The sequence below is a fragment of the Gallus gallus genome, chromosome 27, assembly GCF_016699485.2.
Source record: "Gallus gallus isolate bGalGal1 chromosome 27, bGalGal1.mat.broiler.GRCg7b, whole genome shotgun sequence".
In the NCBI taxonomy this organism is placed as follows: domain Eukaryota; kingdom Metazoa; phylum Chordata; class Aves; order Galliformes; family Phasianidae; genus Gallus; species Gallus gallus.
Window position 1 is genome coordinate 5,066,121 of NC_052558.1, and position 13,860 is coordinate 5,079,980.

The 13,860-nt window shown below is 54.1% G+C and overlaps 1 protein-coding gene across 5 annotated transcripts; it reads left to right on the forward strand.

Moving 5' to 3' along the window:
- Positions 1–474: 474 nt before the first annotated feature.
- Positions 475–13,860, forward strand: AOC3 (amine oxidase, copper containing 3). 5 transcript variants are annotated; one of them, XM_004948624.5, is made up of 5 exons: positions 3,540–4,611; positions 10,686–11,790; positions 12,002–12,287; positions 12,918–13,047; positions 13,175–13,860. In XM_004948624.5, the coding sequence occupies exons 1-5, from the start codon at positions 4,147–4,149 to the stop codon at positions 13,472–13,474; spliced, it is 2,286 nt and encodes a 761-aa protein (XP_004948681.1). In that variant the 5' UTR covers positions 3,540–4,146; the 3' UTR covers positions 13,475–13,860. The 5 variants fall into 5 exon arrangements, with proteins under 5 accessions (XP_040509313.1, XP_024999791.1, XP_004948681.1 ...); XM_040653379.2 differs by lacking the exons at positions 3,540–4,611; positions 10,686–11,790; positions 12,002–12,287; positions 12,918–13,047; positions 13,175–13,860 and adding exons at positions 475–621; positions 8,362–8,647; positions 8,865–8,994; positions 9,222–9,807; XM_025144023.3 differs by lacking the exons at positions 3,540–4,611; positions 10,686–11,790; positions 12,002–12,287; positions 12,918–13,047; positions 13,175–13,860 and adding exons at positions 497–2,912; positions 8,362–8,647; positions 8,865–8,994; positions 9,222–9,807.

Sequence of the window (13,860 nt, forward strand, 5' to 3'; positions counted from 1 at the left end):
TCTTGGGTCACTCAGATACAACTGATTTGCATGATGGTGTTCTAAGAGTTGCAACCCACTCCACAGCTGCTCCTGCATCTGTGCAGAGCAGATGTCTGCAGTGTTGTAGGACAGGCATCTGTCGTACCTGACACGTGTATTCAGTGCATGGTCTGTTACTCTCTTGATTTTACTGTGCATGCCATACGAAGGAGACATGGGACAGAGCATCCTCAGCGTTACCCAGAGGCATGCTTTTGTTCTCATTCCTGTTGGTCAGAGCATGTGGTAGCCTCGGCTGCAGGGACCTGCTCTGCAGTGTTCAGCCAAATGGCATTCATTCTCCAGCACCCTGTCTGCGAGATGCTGATGTCCAGCCTGGTCTGCTCTGTGATAGGGAGGCTGTGTCCCTCACAGCTTGCCACTAGGTGGGGGCTGTGATCCAGCCTGAGCAGTGCTGGGAAGCTGGGTGAGACCTGGCTTCTTGGCTGACCTGTCCTCAAAGCCTTCAGCCTCCAAGAAGAAGCATGAGCAGCAGCTGGTAGACAGCTGCATTCTGCCTCCTGCTGGGCCACTGGCTGCAAGGTGCTTCCTGTGGAATGGAAAAGTCCTTCTGGTGCCCGCACCTCTTGGTGAAGATGGGTAAGGAACTGACAGCACAGGTCCCTGGGGTTGAGGAGGCTGGAGCTATTGCTGGATGGGCTACTGTTGGCACTGCTCAATGCCATATGGCAGAAGGGGTCCACCTTGATATGGCCAGGAGAAAGGGAGCCCTCAGCAGCCCTATGCCAGCAGTTCTGTGGAAGGATGGAGCATCCAGGACTGCTGTGCTGACAGGTGCTGGTGAGGAGCATGTTTCATGCACAGGAGCAGGGGAGGGTTTATTGTCTGTGATCCTCACCCCTTGGGGTGGTGGTTTCTGCTCTGCTTTCCCAGAGAAGCGACAACATGGTATCAGGGCTGTAATTCACAGCTTCTTGAGACTTCCCTGCTTGTATTTGCAGTGGAGGTTAGAACTTTGAAAGAAGAATAAGAGCACAGCAGTTGTGTTCAAACAAAAACACTTGCCAGAAACATAGCCAGCATGAGTAAGTGTCAAGCAATTTCCAGCAGTCTGTTTTACACAGGCTGACTGTGCAAGGTGAGAGTGGGAGTTTTCCAGGGGCTGAAGTTTGGCTTGGGGTCTGCTTGAGATGTACCCATGTCAGGAAAACTGGCAGGAATTTGTATTTTGTCTGTGCACGTGCTGTACTCTTTACTCAGCTGCTTGGCGGTCACTGACTCAAAAGGATGCCTGTCTGTGCTTTGGTTTCTATAAATTTCAGGGACTGTTTTTGCCAGCTCTATCTTTCTATGTGAGCAAGGCACAGCAAACTCCTGGCTACTGTGTTTTGTTTGGGAGATACTGGCACTTTACTTGACGTGTTGCACTGACAAGCAGTGCCTAAAAGCAACCACGTAGCCAAAATAAACTGGTATGATGTGAATTCTCCATGTTAGGTATTGGGAGAGTCATGGGCTAATCAGACTTGGGAAATGAGTTGTGGGCAGAGTTTTGTGTACCAAGCAACTCATAAACAAGTCATGCTGCTATTAGTGAGATGTGTCATCTTCAAAATTCTAGGCTAGCTTTAAGTTTCTTCAGGGTCCTTTTGTAGAAGATGCTATTCCTGTGGTACGTGTTATCCTTAAAGATCCCTGAACATTTTTTTTTTATCACTTGTGTGTTGGTATGGGTTTCTTACCTCTTCAGGCTCTGCTTCCTGAAATGTCTGCTGCAGGATAGCAATGGGTTTAGTCCTTGTATTTGTTCTAGAAAAGAGCTCCCAGAAAGTACAGGCTGGGCATCATTAAATAACATGTGATATTAGACTTGACATCCATGGCGTGTACCCTGTAGCAGGACAGAGGCAGCACAGAGCTCCTTTTGTGCCAACTGTGCTCTGCAGACCCAGGGTGTGTGCTGTTCATCATGGAGACATCATTATAGTTGGGGCTTCTGTTCTTTTGTTGCATTTCAAATACCCAATATGCACAGAAGTGTTCCCACACTTTATTTTCAGGCATCTGACAGACAAGCTGCAGGGTTGAGTTGTCATTTGTGGGGCAGTGTAAGGCCTGTGAAGTTTATCCAGTTCTCTTAAACTACTGCTGCTTAGAAAATGACAGTCTAATTGTAGCTTGTGCTTTGGCTCTTAGGGACATGAGATGCAGCACCAGTAGGCAAAGTTGAAACTAAATTATCTGCTCTTCTGTGGTACAGGGAAATGCAAAGGTAGATGTGGTCTGTGCAGCAGGCTCAGCCCAGCTGTGTAGAGGTGTGCTGCAGCAGAAGCCACTTAAATTCCTGGAGGCAGGAGGTATGTCTTGACTCCGCTCCCAACCTTCAGTAGCACAAAAGCACTTCCTCTCTGCAATCTGAGTGAAATGGGGTACTATTTTCTAGGCTTTACACCAAAAAAGCAATTTGTATTTGGGACCCAACCCAAAGTAACCCTTGAAGCCTTGTTTACTTCATAGCTGAAATACTACCTTGGAATTCAGCGCTTCTTTTTGCTTAATCTAGGGCTACTCAGGCATCTGATTCTGCTGTTAGAGACCAGTGGAAAGCTGATGGGAGCAGGGTACCTCTGAAACCTGTAGATGTTACAGCCTGTGTAGCCAAGGCTCTTTTATCATAGGTCCTGCCTCTTCCCACTACTTGCATGTGTGTCACAGCGACCCCCTCTTCTGGTCAGCAGCCACATGAGATGACTGCTGTGGCTTTGCTGGTGCAGTAGACAGTGAGCAGAAGGGACTCTTGCTTGTTCTAAGCGACTGTGCCTGCACAGCTGCAGCTGAGGCTAAAGAAGGTTGAGAGCTGTCCACTGTGGTGAAGATAATGTAGGGTGTCCAAAAACCATCTAGCTGTCTGCCTGCCAGTGTGATGTCTGGTAAGTGTGGCTCAGGAAAGGCTGAATCTGGGGCAAGACTGGGAGCAGAGGAAGAAGAGAAATGGTGCTGCAGGCTGGGGTAGGGCCTGACTGCCACTGGGAAACTCTGATGGACGAAAAAGGGAAGGCCAGGGTGAGGTGAGGTGAGGCTGGCAGCAGGAATGGAAATGTTGGGTTCAACCTCTAGCTGTGGTTCTCTTGGATTCCTTGTGTTTCTCAGCACCAGCTCAGGGACAGGCAGGGACTGCAACTGAAGCAGTGTGTTCTGTCTGCACCCGGTGTCTGCTGTGTGGCAGCATGGAACCCCCCGTCCTGCTTCGCCAAGAATTCTCAGTGATGCTGTGAGAACAGCAGAGACTTTGAGTGGCAGTAACTGAGGGAGCTGCCACAGCCTTTGGGAGACACACTGGAGGTGTGGGACAGCACGGGGCTGCTGGTGCTGCCTGCGTGGATGCCACAGATCAAAGGCTGTCCTTGAGGGAACTTCTCTGAAGCTGCACTTCAGTTTACCTTTATTTGAGGCAGAGGCAAAACTTACTTGAACTTGTTCCAGTGGAATGATGGGGGATTAATTAGTTAATGAATACTCAGAGATGCAAACTAAGAGCTAGTTGTTCACGCTGCATTGGGGCCAGTATATCGTCCTGAACTCCATCTCTCTGTGCCTGCCAAGGATTTTTTACTACTACACAGGTGGATGTGTTTTCAGCAGAGGCTTCCATGTGGAAGATTTTAAGAACTAAAAGAAAAAGCAAGTCCAGGTTTGAAATCGTGCTGCCAGGGAGTGTTTGCAAGGAAGCAGCCTGATAAACAAGGAAACTTGACGAGTTGCAAAGAGGTGAAATTCTGCAGTGTGGCAACAATTCTCAGCCTGTGAGAGCCTCACTGTGGTCCCGGCCACCTTGGGCTGACTACAGGATCGTCGTTATTACAGGCAGCCTCAGGAAACTGGGCTGGACTGAAAAAGTAACAGTGATGCGAAGTTCGTCTGAGTCACTGACTGCATCCCCTGTGGTTCTCTCAGGGCAACTGCTCCTGCAGGAAGGCAGAGTAGGGTGCAGTGAGTGAAAGCTGCTCTTTCTGGTCACCACGAACTTCAGATCTCCTCCCCTAGCCTCTCCCAGTCTTTTGTACTTTCCCTGCCACTCCATCCACTGCAGCATAAACTGGCAGAAGCAGCAGTTAGAAGCCCTGCTCTGAAAGGACTTGAAAAGCCTCGAAACCGGCAGCAGCCATGAACATGAAAACCGTGCTCGTGCTGCTCCTCCTGGCCCTGGCCACAATCTTTGCCCTCGTCTGCGTGCTGCTGACCCGGGCACGGGCCCCCGGCGCCTGCCAGCAGCAGCCCTCGGCACAGGAGGAAGCGGACGACGGCCACAGCCGGGTCTTTGCCGACCTGACTCCCGAGGAGCTGGCACAGGTGGTGCAGTACCTGCGGGGCAGCCTCGGGGTGCCGCTGGCCGATGCAGCGCGTGCCAAACCCTCCGACAACTGCATTGCCTCCGTGGACGTGCAGCTCCCGGCCAAGGCAGAGGTGCTGCGGTTCCTGGACGCCGGAGGGGCTCGCCCGCCCCGGGAGGCGCTGGCCGTGCTGTACTTTGGGGCCCAGGCAGAGCCCAACGTCACCGAGTACGTGGTGGGCCCACTGCCAGCACCAACGTACCACCGGGACGTCACGGTGCAGAAGTACGGCGGGAAGGTGCCGTACCACCGCAGACCAGCATTGCCTGCTGAATACAAACAGATTGCCGACTTTTTTAGAGGACGGGTGTTCCCCTCAGCTCCGTCCTTCATGGACCAAGTGATGGAGTACGATGGGGCCAACCTGGCCGCTGTGACAACCGCTCCCCGTGGATCCCGGTCTGGAGATCGGCTCACTTGGTTTGTCATGTTTCAGAATGTGAGTGGGTTCTTCCTGCACCCGGTGGGGCTGGAGGTGCTGGTGGACCACAGCAGCCTGGATCTTACACAGTGGGCAGTCCGCAGGGTCTTCTACAACGGGCAGTACTACAGGGACATGTCTGAGCTGGAGAGAACCTACGTGCAGGGTGGTGTCCATGTGGAGAAGGTGAGAAGAGCGCCGCGGGACGGGGACTTCTCGTCCATGAGGCCCCGTGTGCCGGTGGCTGCGACATTCCCCTTGCAGTATGAGCCCCAGGGGCCGCGGTACAGTATCAGGAGCAACCTTGTCATCTTTCAGGCCTGGAGCTTTGCCTTTGGAATGAGTGTGATGACGGGCATGCGCCTGTTTGACATCCGATACAATGGGGAGAGGGTTGTGTACGAGATGAGCGTGCAGGAGGCGCTGTCAGTGTATGGCTCCAACTGCCCTGGGGGGATGTCCACCCGCTACATGGACGGCAGCTTTGGCATTGGGCGCTACGCCTCACCCCTGGTGCGGGGGGTCGACTGCCCATACACGGCCACCTACGTGGACACGCACACCCTGCATGAGGGCCTGAGCTCCAGCAGGAGGACGGCGGCCCTCTGCATCTTCGAGCAGAACCTGGGCTCCCCTCTGCGGCGCCATTACTCCAACTTACAGTCATTGTACTACGGTGGGATGGTCAACTCCGCGCTGGTCCTGAGGTCCATCACCACTGTGGGTAACTACGACTATGTCTGGGACTTCATCTTCTACCAGAATGGGGCTATTGAAGGCAAAGTCCAGGCCACGGGGTACACGAGCTCGTCCTTTTTCCATGGGAATGGTCTGCAGTATGGCAATAGAGTTTGGGAGCATACCTTGGGTACAATTCACACCCATTTTGTCAACTATAAAGTGGATTTGGATGTGGGAGGTAGGTCTTGTCTCCCTTTGATTTATGCCATTATAGTGGGGAATGTCTTAGCTCTGGGGGGGGGGTTGCCTTCTGGTCTCTGGAGTCCCTTGTAGTTGCTGTCAGATCTCTGCTTTTTTCATCCCCCAGCCTTTAATTGCAATTTTTTTTTTCCCTTTTCTGTGTATGTAGTTGTCTGTCCAGGTAATGGAGTTATAGGCAGAGGAAATTGTCTGGGAGCTCCGTATTCATCCTAGGGAAAGTATGAAGAGTAGCAGCTGCAAAACATCTGTGTTTCCTTGAGGCCCCACGTCTGGCACGGTGCATGTTGCCGAAAGCATGGCCAGGCAGACGGTGCAGGCACAGCCCTGTCTGCAGCACGAGAGGTGTGAGCTGGCTCCTGCAGTGCCTGGTGCTACTCCTGGCATCCCCCCATACCCTGGGGAAGTCCGTGCTCCCCTGTGTGGTGTGCAGCACTGCAAGGCTGTCCATCTGCAGATCGATCCCTCTGTCCCTTTCAAGGAAATCTGTGTAGATCCTAGAGCCTGTGTCTGATGAGCTGTTGCAGTGAACCAGAGAATTCCCTGCATGGGGGCTTGGGTCCCTGTGGGAGCAGAGCTCTGCTGCTGTGAAGGGCTGAGTGCTGCCCTGCAGTGCACACAGGCTGAGCCCATAGGGTTTATTTCCCCTCCCAGGCTGATCCAGATTCTGCAAGTCAGGAAGGAACTGGGGCTGCACTGGAGCAGAGGGCACCAGCCAGTGGTGTGTGATGTCTGCCATTGAAACCTACTCCTGTAAAACAGGCAGAGGATGTTCTACATTGTCAGAGAACCAGCAGTATCCATCAGGAGGCTGTGGGTTGCCTGCACCCAAGCCCAGCAGCAGTGCAGCTCCGTGACCCCTGCTGAGCTGGGGCAGGTGTGGCACATGTCCCTTGCATGCAGTGGGGCTGTGCCTGCTGCATCCCACTGCTTCTTGCAGCCTTGAGCAGCGCTGCTGCTGGCATCGTGGTCAAAAACAGAGCTGAGTCTGATCCCCTTCCTGTGAACAAGGCTTGAGAGCATGCTAAAGCAGCTAAAGGTCCATTTATGTGGCTGCTGTGTCTTTGCATTCCCTACTTTGTTTGCACACCTGGAGCCTTGGCTGGAGAGTAGAGGAGAAGAGTTGTGTCAAGGCCCAAGCAAGGGAAAGAAAGTGCTTATCCTGAGCACCAGGACTAGAGGCTATGCAGGGTGCCTGAGGAGTACTCCTATCCCATGTCCTGCAGCACAAGCATAGCATCCCCTACATGAGGCCTGCTGCAAGGCAACTGTGGGACCTGAAGAGAAAAGGGACTGGAAGTGAGTCAGAAAACAAGAATCTAAATTAATGTCATGGCAGAAAACCAATATGGAGCTATGAGACTTCATCTTCTACCAGAACGGGGCCGTCGAAGCCAAAGTTCAGGCCAAGGGGTATGTGAGCTCCTCGTATTTTCCCATGGAGATGGTAGAGCAGTAGGGTTTAGGATTCTGGGTACAATATGCACTCGTCCCATCAACTTTAAAGTAAACTTGGATGTAGGAGGTAGGTCTGGGTTTTGTCTCTTGTGTGCTCTCTGTGAGTTCTTTCAGACACCCCAAACTCTACTCTGCGGTTCTTAGGCTAGCTTTTCTTCCCATACGTGGGGTAGGTGATGTGATCTCATAGAGAGAATTAAGATTTTAGTTAGTTTTTTTTTTTTTCCTCTACAGCTTCTATCTCAATCTGTCCTTGTGCTCCTGGTGACACTTTATATGCTGTAAGCTACCACCATGTATTTTAAATGTGTTTGTTTCTCATTGAGAAACACCTAACAACTTAATAACTGCTCAATGTCCTTTTACGGTGATTTTAGAGTCCTTATGAGGGGGGGAAAAAAAAAGGAGGGATTGCAAACTAAAGAAATAGGGAAAAGGCAGGTGGACTCTCAGACCGTCACTGGAAGGGGAGGCGTAGAGTTGGAAGTTTTTGTCCACATCACAAAAAAGATGAGAACAAGCATGGCAGTGGCTGCATGGGTCCACTTCTGTAGGTCTCCAGCCTCTCGTGCTGACTTCAACTGAAATGCTGGGGCTTGGTCCCAGAGCTCTGGTCAAACCTTCCAGGTGCTGGAGGCTGGCAGAAGTTTGCTGCTGGGGTTCTTCATCATCTCTTGGCTATCCTATCCCCAGGTTGCTCTGCTCTTGTGCTGCTTCTGTTGCTGTGAGCCCTTGGCTGTTGTATCATCATTGTGGAAAGACCAGATCTGCTCCATTTTTGTAATGTGCAGATGTGCTCAGAGCCCATGCTCTGTTTAGTGCAGCCTTGCAGGATGCATTCTGATGAGCAGAAATGCAGTGCTTGGGCTGTCGGGTGCTCGGGTTAATCAGACGAGGCTCACACTGCCCTTGGAGGGGTTCCTTTTCTGCTCTCTCACCGAGGGCAAGAGTCCACAGAATGGCACCGTATTACACAGTCCTGTGTTTCACTGGCTAAACAAACACACTACAGAGCATGGCATGCCATTGTGCTGCAGTAGAACCAGGGAGCAGTAGTTACTCTTGCCTGCGGGTGGTGGTGATTGGAGCCTGGGGTTCAGGAAGGGTCAATGGAGAGAGCAGGATCTGACTGCAGGAAAGTTCCTCAGCTGCTTTGCTTTGTCCTCGTAGAGGTGAAGAACTCCTTGGTGGCCCATGACATGGCATTTGAGATGGTACAGGCTCCCTGGGACCCAGAACAGCAGATTGAGCGTCCACGGCTCACCGAGAAGGTCCTGGACATGGAGGACCAGGCTGCATTCCGGCTCCACTCCACAATGCCCAGATACCTCTACTTTGCAACCAACCAAAAAAACAAGTGGGGCCACCAGCGTGGCTACAGAATTCAAATAATCAGCTTTGCAGGGGATCACGTTCCTGAAGCCAGCTCCATGGAGAGGGCCATCAGCTGGGCAAGGTCAGTCCACTCTGATGGGGACACTGAGTACTCTGCAATGCCTCCAGCCTCGCTGGCTGAGGAGGTGCTGCAGGGATGCTCCCCGTGGGGAGGGGAGGGGCGGATGCAGCCCAGGGCTGCGGTTACTCCATAGGAGCAACCTGGTAATCTGCAGGCTCCAGGGAGCAGCCTTTGGCTCTGCCCTGCCCCAGGGTCCCATCTCTGTCCTTGTCCCCAGGTACAAGCTGGCTGTCACCAGGCGGAAGGAGGAAGAACCCACCAGCACCAGTGTCTACAACCAGAATGACCCTTGGACCCCCACTGTCACTTTTGCTGACTTCATCAACAATGAAACTATCACCAATGAGGTGAGGAGGGTCTGGAGGCATGGGCTGCTGGTGCCGGCCATGCCATCCCACACACTGACCATGGGATCCACTGGGACAGCAGCAAAACATGAGGAGGCTGGGTTGGAGTGTTGCTGGGCTGTGGGACCGTGGCTGTGGGTGCTCGCTGGGGTACCCTCTGCTCTCCTGTGGCCCAGGCACAGATTTCAGTCTAAAATAACCACGGTCATGTACCTCCTCCTGTCTAGGACCTGGTGGCCTGGATAACTGCTGGTTTCCTCCATATCCCTCATTCAGAAGATATTCCCAACACCTTGACGGTGGGAAATTCAGTTGGTTTTCTCCTGAGACCCTACAACTACTACAACTTGGACCCCTCCATTTACTCACCCGATGGCGTGTTTTTCACCAGCGAGCAGAACTTCATGGCGTGTGAGGTTAACCCCATCACCTGCCTGTCCCAAACTGCCTCCTGCTTGCCAAGCCTCCCCCCATTCACCTATGATGGATTCCAAAATATCAGCAGGCTTTAAAGGTCCAGGAGACAGGGTCAGAGCCTGACTGATCGCCCATGGATATTCATTTCTTTTACTGACGTTTTCTGTTTGCAGTCATGTAACAACTTTACTTTTTATTGTGGCTTTTATAACGTAGTGATCTGTATGAATGAAGCGTGCTGCCGAGCAGAGGTCTGCAGAGCCTCTGCTAACTGTTGCATGCCAGGGATAAAAGTGAGGAGAAAATGCTCTTCCTCTGTTGTAGCAACAAACGCTGTGTAGTGCCAATGTCAGGTTTAAAAAAAAAAAAAGAAAAAAAGAAAAAAATCCAGTGCTATTCCGCCTGTCTTGTTCTTGTGCTTCCAGCAGTGGCTGCTGGGAGGTCCTGGGGCACCGTGCTCAGTGTCGGGGGTGCGAGGAGAAGGCAGTGCCAGCGGCACACTTCTTTCTCCACGTTGTCCCACTATGTCCTCCCTGTGCTGCAGCGAAGCCTGTGGGACAAACGGGGAAGGACGGGCACAGGAAGAGAGTGTCAGTTTTAAGCTGTGGTCTGCCGGAGGAAGCAGAGCAATGTTGCCTTTTATGGTTCCCAGCAAATCCAGGCATGTCTGAGGGCTCTGCTGTGTGCCCTCCCTATGAGCTCATCAGGGCCATCCTCTCTTCAGAAAACAAGGGAGAAAAAACACCCAGCCCACCAGATCCTAGCTGACAGAAGCAGGGACTGGAAAAGCCTCGAAACCGGCAGCAGCCATGAACATGAAAACCATGCTCGTGCTGCTCCTCCTGGCCCTGGCCACAATCTTTGCCCTCGTCTGCGTGCTGCTGACCCGGGCACGGGCCCCCGGCGCCTGCCAGCAGCAGCCCTCGGCACAGGAGGAAGCGGACGACGGCCACAGCCGGGTCTTTGCCGACCTGACTCCCGAGGAGCTGGCACAGGTGGTGCAGTACCTGCGGGGCAGCCTCGGGGTGCCGCTGGCCGATGCAGCGCGTGCCAAACCCTCCGACAACTGCATTGCCTCCGTGGACGTGCAGCTCCCGGCCAAGGCAGAGGTGCTGCGGTTCCTGGACGCCGGAGGGGCTCGCCCGCCCCGGGAGGCGCTGGCCGTGCTGTACTTTGGGGCCCAGGCAGAGCCCAACGTCACTGAGTACGTGGTGGGCCCACTGCCAGCACCAACGTACCACCGGGACGTCACGGTGCAGAAGTACGGCGGGAAGGTGCCGTACCACCGCAGAGCTGTCACTGGTGCGGAGTATGCAGCCATCAATGAGCTCATCCAGAAGGAGCTGAGGAAGGCACCGCGCTTCCTTGCCGCATGCTGCGCATCTGATGGAACCGACCTGGCCACCATCACCACTGCACCCCGGGGCCTGAAGTCCGGCGACCGCACCACGTGGTTCGTCCTCTTCCATGGCATTGCTGGCAGCGGTTACTTCGTCCTGCCTGTGGGGCTGGAGGTGCTGGTGGAGCATGGGCCGCTTGATGTCTCACAGTGGTACCTGTGCCAGGTCTTCTACAATGGACGCTACTTCCCCAGCATTGCTGAGCTGGAGAATGCATTTGTGACCAAGTCGCTGAAGGTGGTTGTGGTTCAGAAGCCCCAGGAGGACACAGTGCTGGGCTCTATGAGACCCCTGCACCCACCTGGTGCTCCGGGGCCACTTCAGTTTGAGCCTCAGGGTCCCCGCTACAGCGTCAGGGACAACCGTGTCACCTACCAGGGCTGGAGCATTGCCTTTGGCATGAACCCCAACACTGGCCCACGGCTCTTCGACATCCGTTTCCGTGGGGAAAGGATAATCTACGAGCTGAGCCTGCAGGAAGCCTTAGCTCTGTATGGCTCCAACTGCCCTGGGGGTATGTCCACCCGCTACCTCGATGGCAGCTTTGGCATCGGCAGATTTGCCTACGAGCTGGTCCGGGGTGTTGACTGTCCCTACTTGGCCACCTACGTGGATCGGCACTACCTGTCCGAGTCAGATGTCCCCATAACCAACCAGAATTCACTCTGCATTTTTGAGCATGACACTTCCCTTCCTCTGCGGCGGCACTTCTCTGACGCGCATTCCTTGTACTATGGAGGGCTGCGGAAGAACACCCTGGTCATCCGTGCTGTCTCCACGCTCATTAACTACGACTATGTCTGGGACTTCATGTTCTACAGCAATGGGGCTGTGGAGGTCCGGGTTCATGCCACCGGCTACATCAGCTCCTCTTTCCTCCATGACCAAGGCACCAACTATGGCAACAAGGTTGGGCCACACACACTGGGGACGATGCACCTGCACCACATTCACTACAAGGTGGACCTCGATATTGATGGTAGGTCTCATCTTGTGCGGTCACCAGGGCTTGAGGAGGTCATTTGCCCCCATGGGTGAGCACTTTGCCTACAGACATGCTCTGTGTCTCAAAAGCTGCTGCCTGCATGCCCAGGATGTGCAGCAGAGCAGCTCCCCAGCTGCATTTCATGGTGAGATGCAGCCCTACCCAGGGTGTGGAATTCGAGGGGACTCTCCGTTTTACTTCACAGGGCAGCTGAACTCACTGGAGTCCCACGACATGGGGTACCAGACGATGAGAGTTCCCTGGAGCCCAGAGAATGCCCTCCAGCAGCCGTACCTCCGCCGGGAGAGGCTGGAGAGAGAGAACGAGGCAGCGTTCCCCCTCAATGCCTCTCTGCCCCGCTACCTCTCCTTCACTGGCCCCAAGCCCAACCGCTGGGGACACCTTCGCAGCTACCGGGTGCAGGTGGTCAGCTTCCCTGGGGAGCACCTGCCCACCAGCAGCCCCATGGAGAAAGCCATCAGCTGGGGCAGGTAGGTGGGGGTTCTGAGGCTGCAAGTTGCAATCATACTGCAAGCAGCCCAGGGAGGCAATGCGTGGGCAACCCTGTGTTCTGTGCCAATGGGACCCACTAATACCAGTTCTGCAGGTGCTGAGAAGCTTCCCAGCTACTCGGCCACCCATCCCTATCCTGGTCCCCTCCTGCTGACAGAGTAGGGTCTGCCAATCCCGTCTGCAGGGAAGGGTTAAATATCGAGCTTGTCTGCATCTTGTCTCTGACAGTCCATAGAAAAATTGCTCAATGGCATCTGTTCATAGTAGTTCCCAGGCAGGAATCTGACCCCAGATAAGTTTAATTTAGAATGATCACATGTTTTCTCAAGGGCTGCATTGGTATCCATAGGTCTTGACTCCTCTGCGTAAGGACAGGATGCCTTTTGGAAAAATGCTTTGGAAAACTGCAGTGCTGGCTTGCAACCAGGGTGGAATTTAATGGCTCGTGTTCTGGGGGAGGTTTCGTAAGTTAGACCTAAAGCCAAAGCATTGGGCTGCACTTCTCATGACCAGCAAAGTCCTGCAAGCCCCGTAGTGCTGGAGCAGCTGCTTGTGCCGCACCCACCCTGTGCCCTGTCCCAGTGTCGCAGTGCCTCCTGCTCCAACAGGTACAAGCTGGCTGTCACCAGGCGGAAGGAGGAGGAACCCACCAGCACCAGTGTCTACAACCAGAATGACCCTTGGACACCCACCGTCACCTTTGCTGACTTCATCAATGATGAAACCATCGCTAACGAGGTGAGTGGGAGTACTGAGCTCCATAGCACTGCTTGTGGCCGAGACTTCATGGTCACAGTGGGTGGGAACAGGGCTGGAAGGGTCGGCGCAGCTCATGGGATGCTCTGGTCTCCCCTCTCTGTCCCAGGATCTGGTCGCATGGATTTCTGTGGGGTTCCTCCATGTTCCTCATGCTGAGGACATCCCCAACACAGTGACTGTGGGGAACGGTGTCGGCTTTTTCCTGAGGCCCTACAACTACTTTGACGAGGACCCCTCGCTGTACTCGCCTGACGGCATCTATTTCAGCAGCGAGCAGGGGGTAGGGGCGTGTGGAGCCAACTCCCTCGCCTGCCTGCCTGCAGCCACCTGTGCCCCACGCCTATCACCCTTCCAATACGGCGGCTTCGTCAACATCAGCCTGGGCCCCCCACTTGGTGGTCTCTGATGGTGTCAAAGAGGAGGACTGGTGCTGGCACAGATAGCCTGTGTCCAGCCACTGGGCTGCATTCCTGGAGGGCCTTCAGTGATGGAGGGAGCGCAGCCAGATGACTGGGACCTGCCCTGCTCGCTTCCTCCTTCAGGTCATGGATGTGAGGCTCTATCCCACCGAGGTAGTCAGGTGCCTCTGTGGTGATGGAGCTGCCCTTGGAGCTGTGCTGCTTGGTGACTGCTGCTCCAGGTGATGCTGGGTGCCAGCTGCTGTGGCAGCACTGAGCACTGGGAACAGTAGTGGGGATAAGGATGCTGCACTGGATGAGCATGATGCACGATGGCAGCCTGGTGCCCAGCCAGCTCCAATAAAGAAGCACATTAGTGCATTTTCTGACCCAA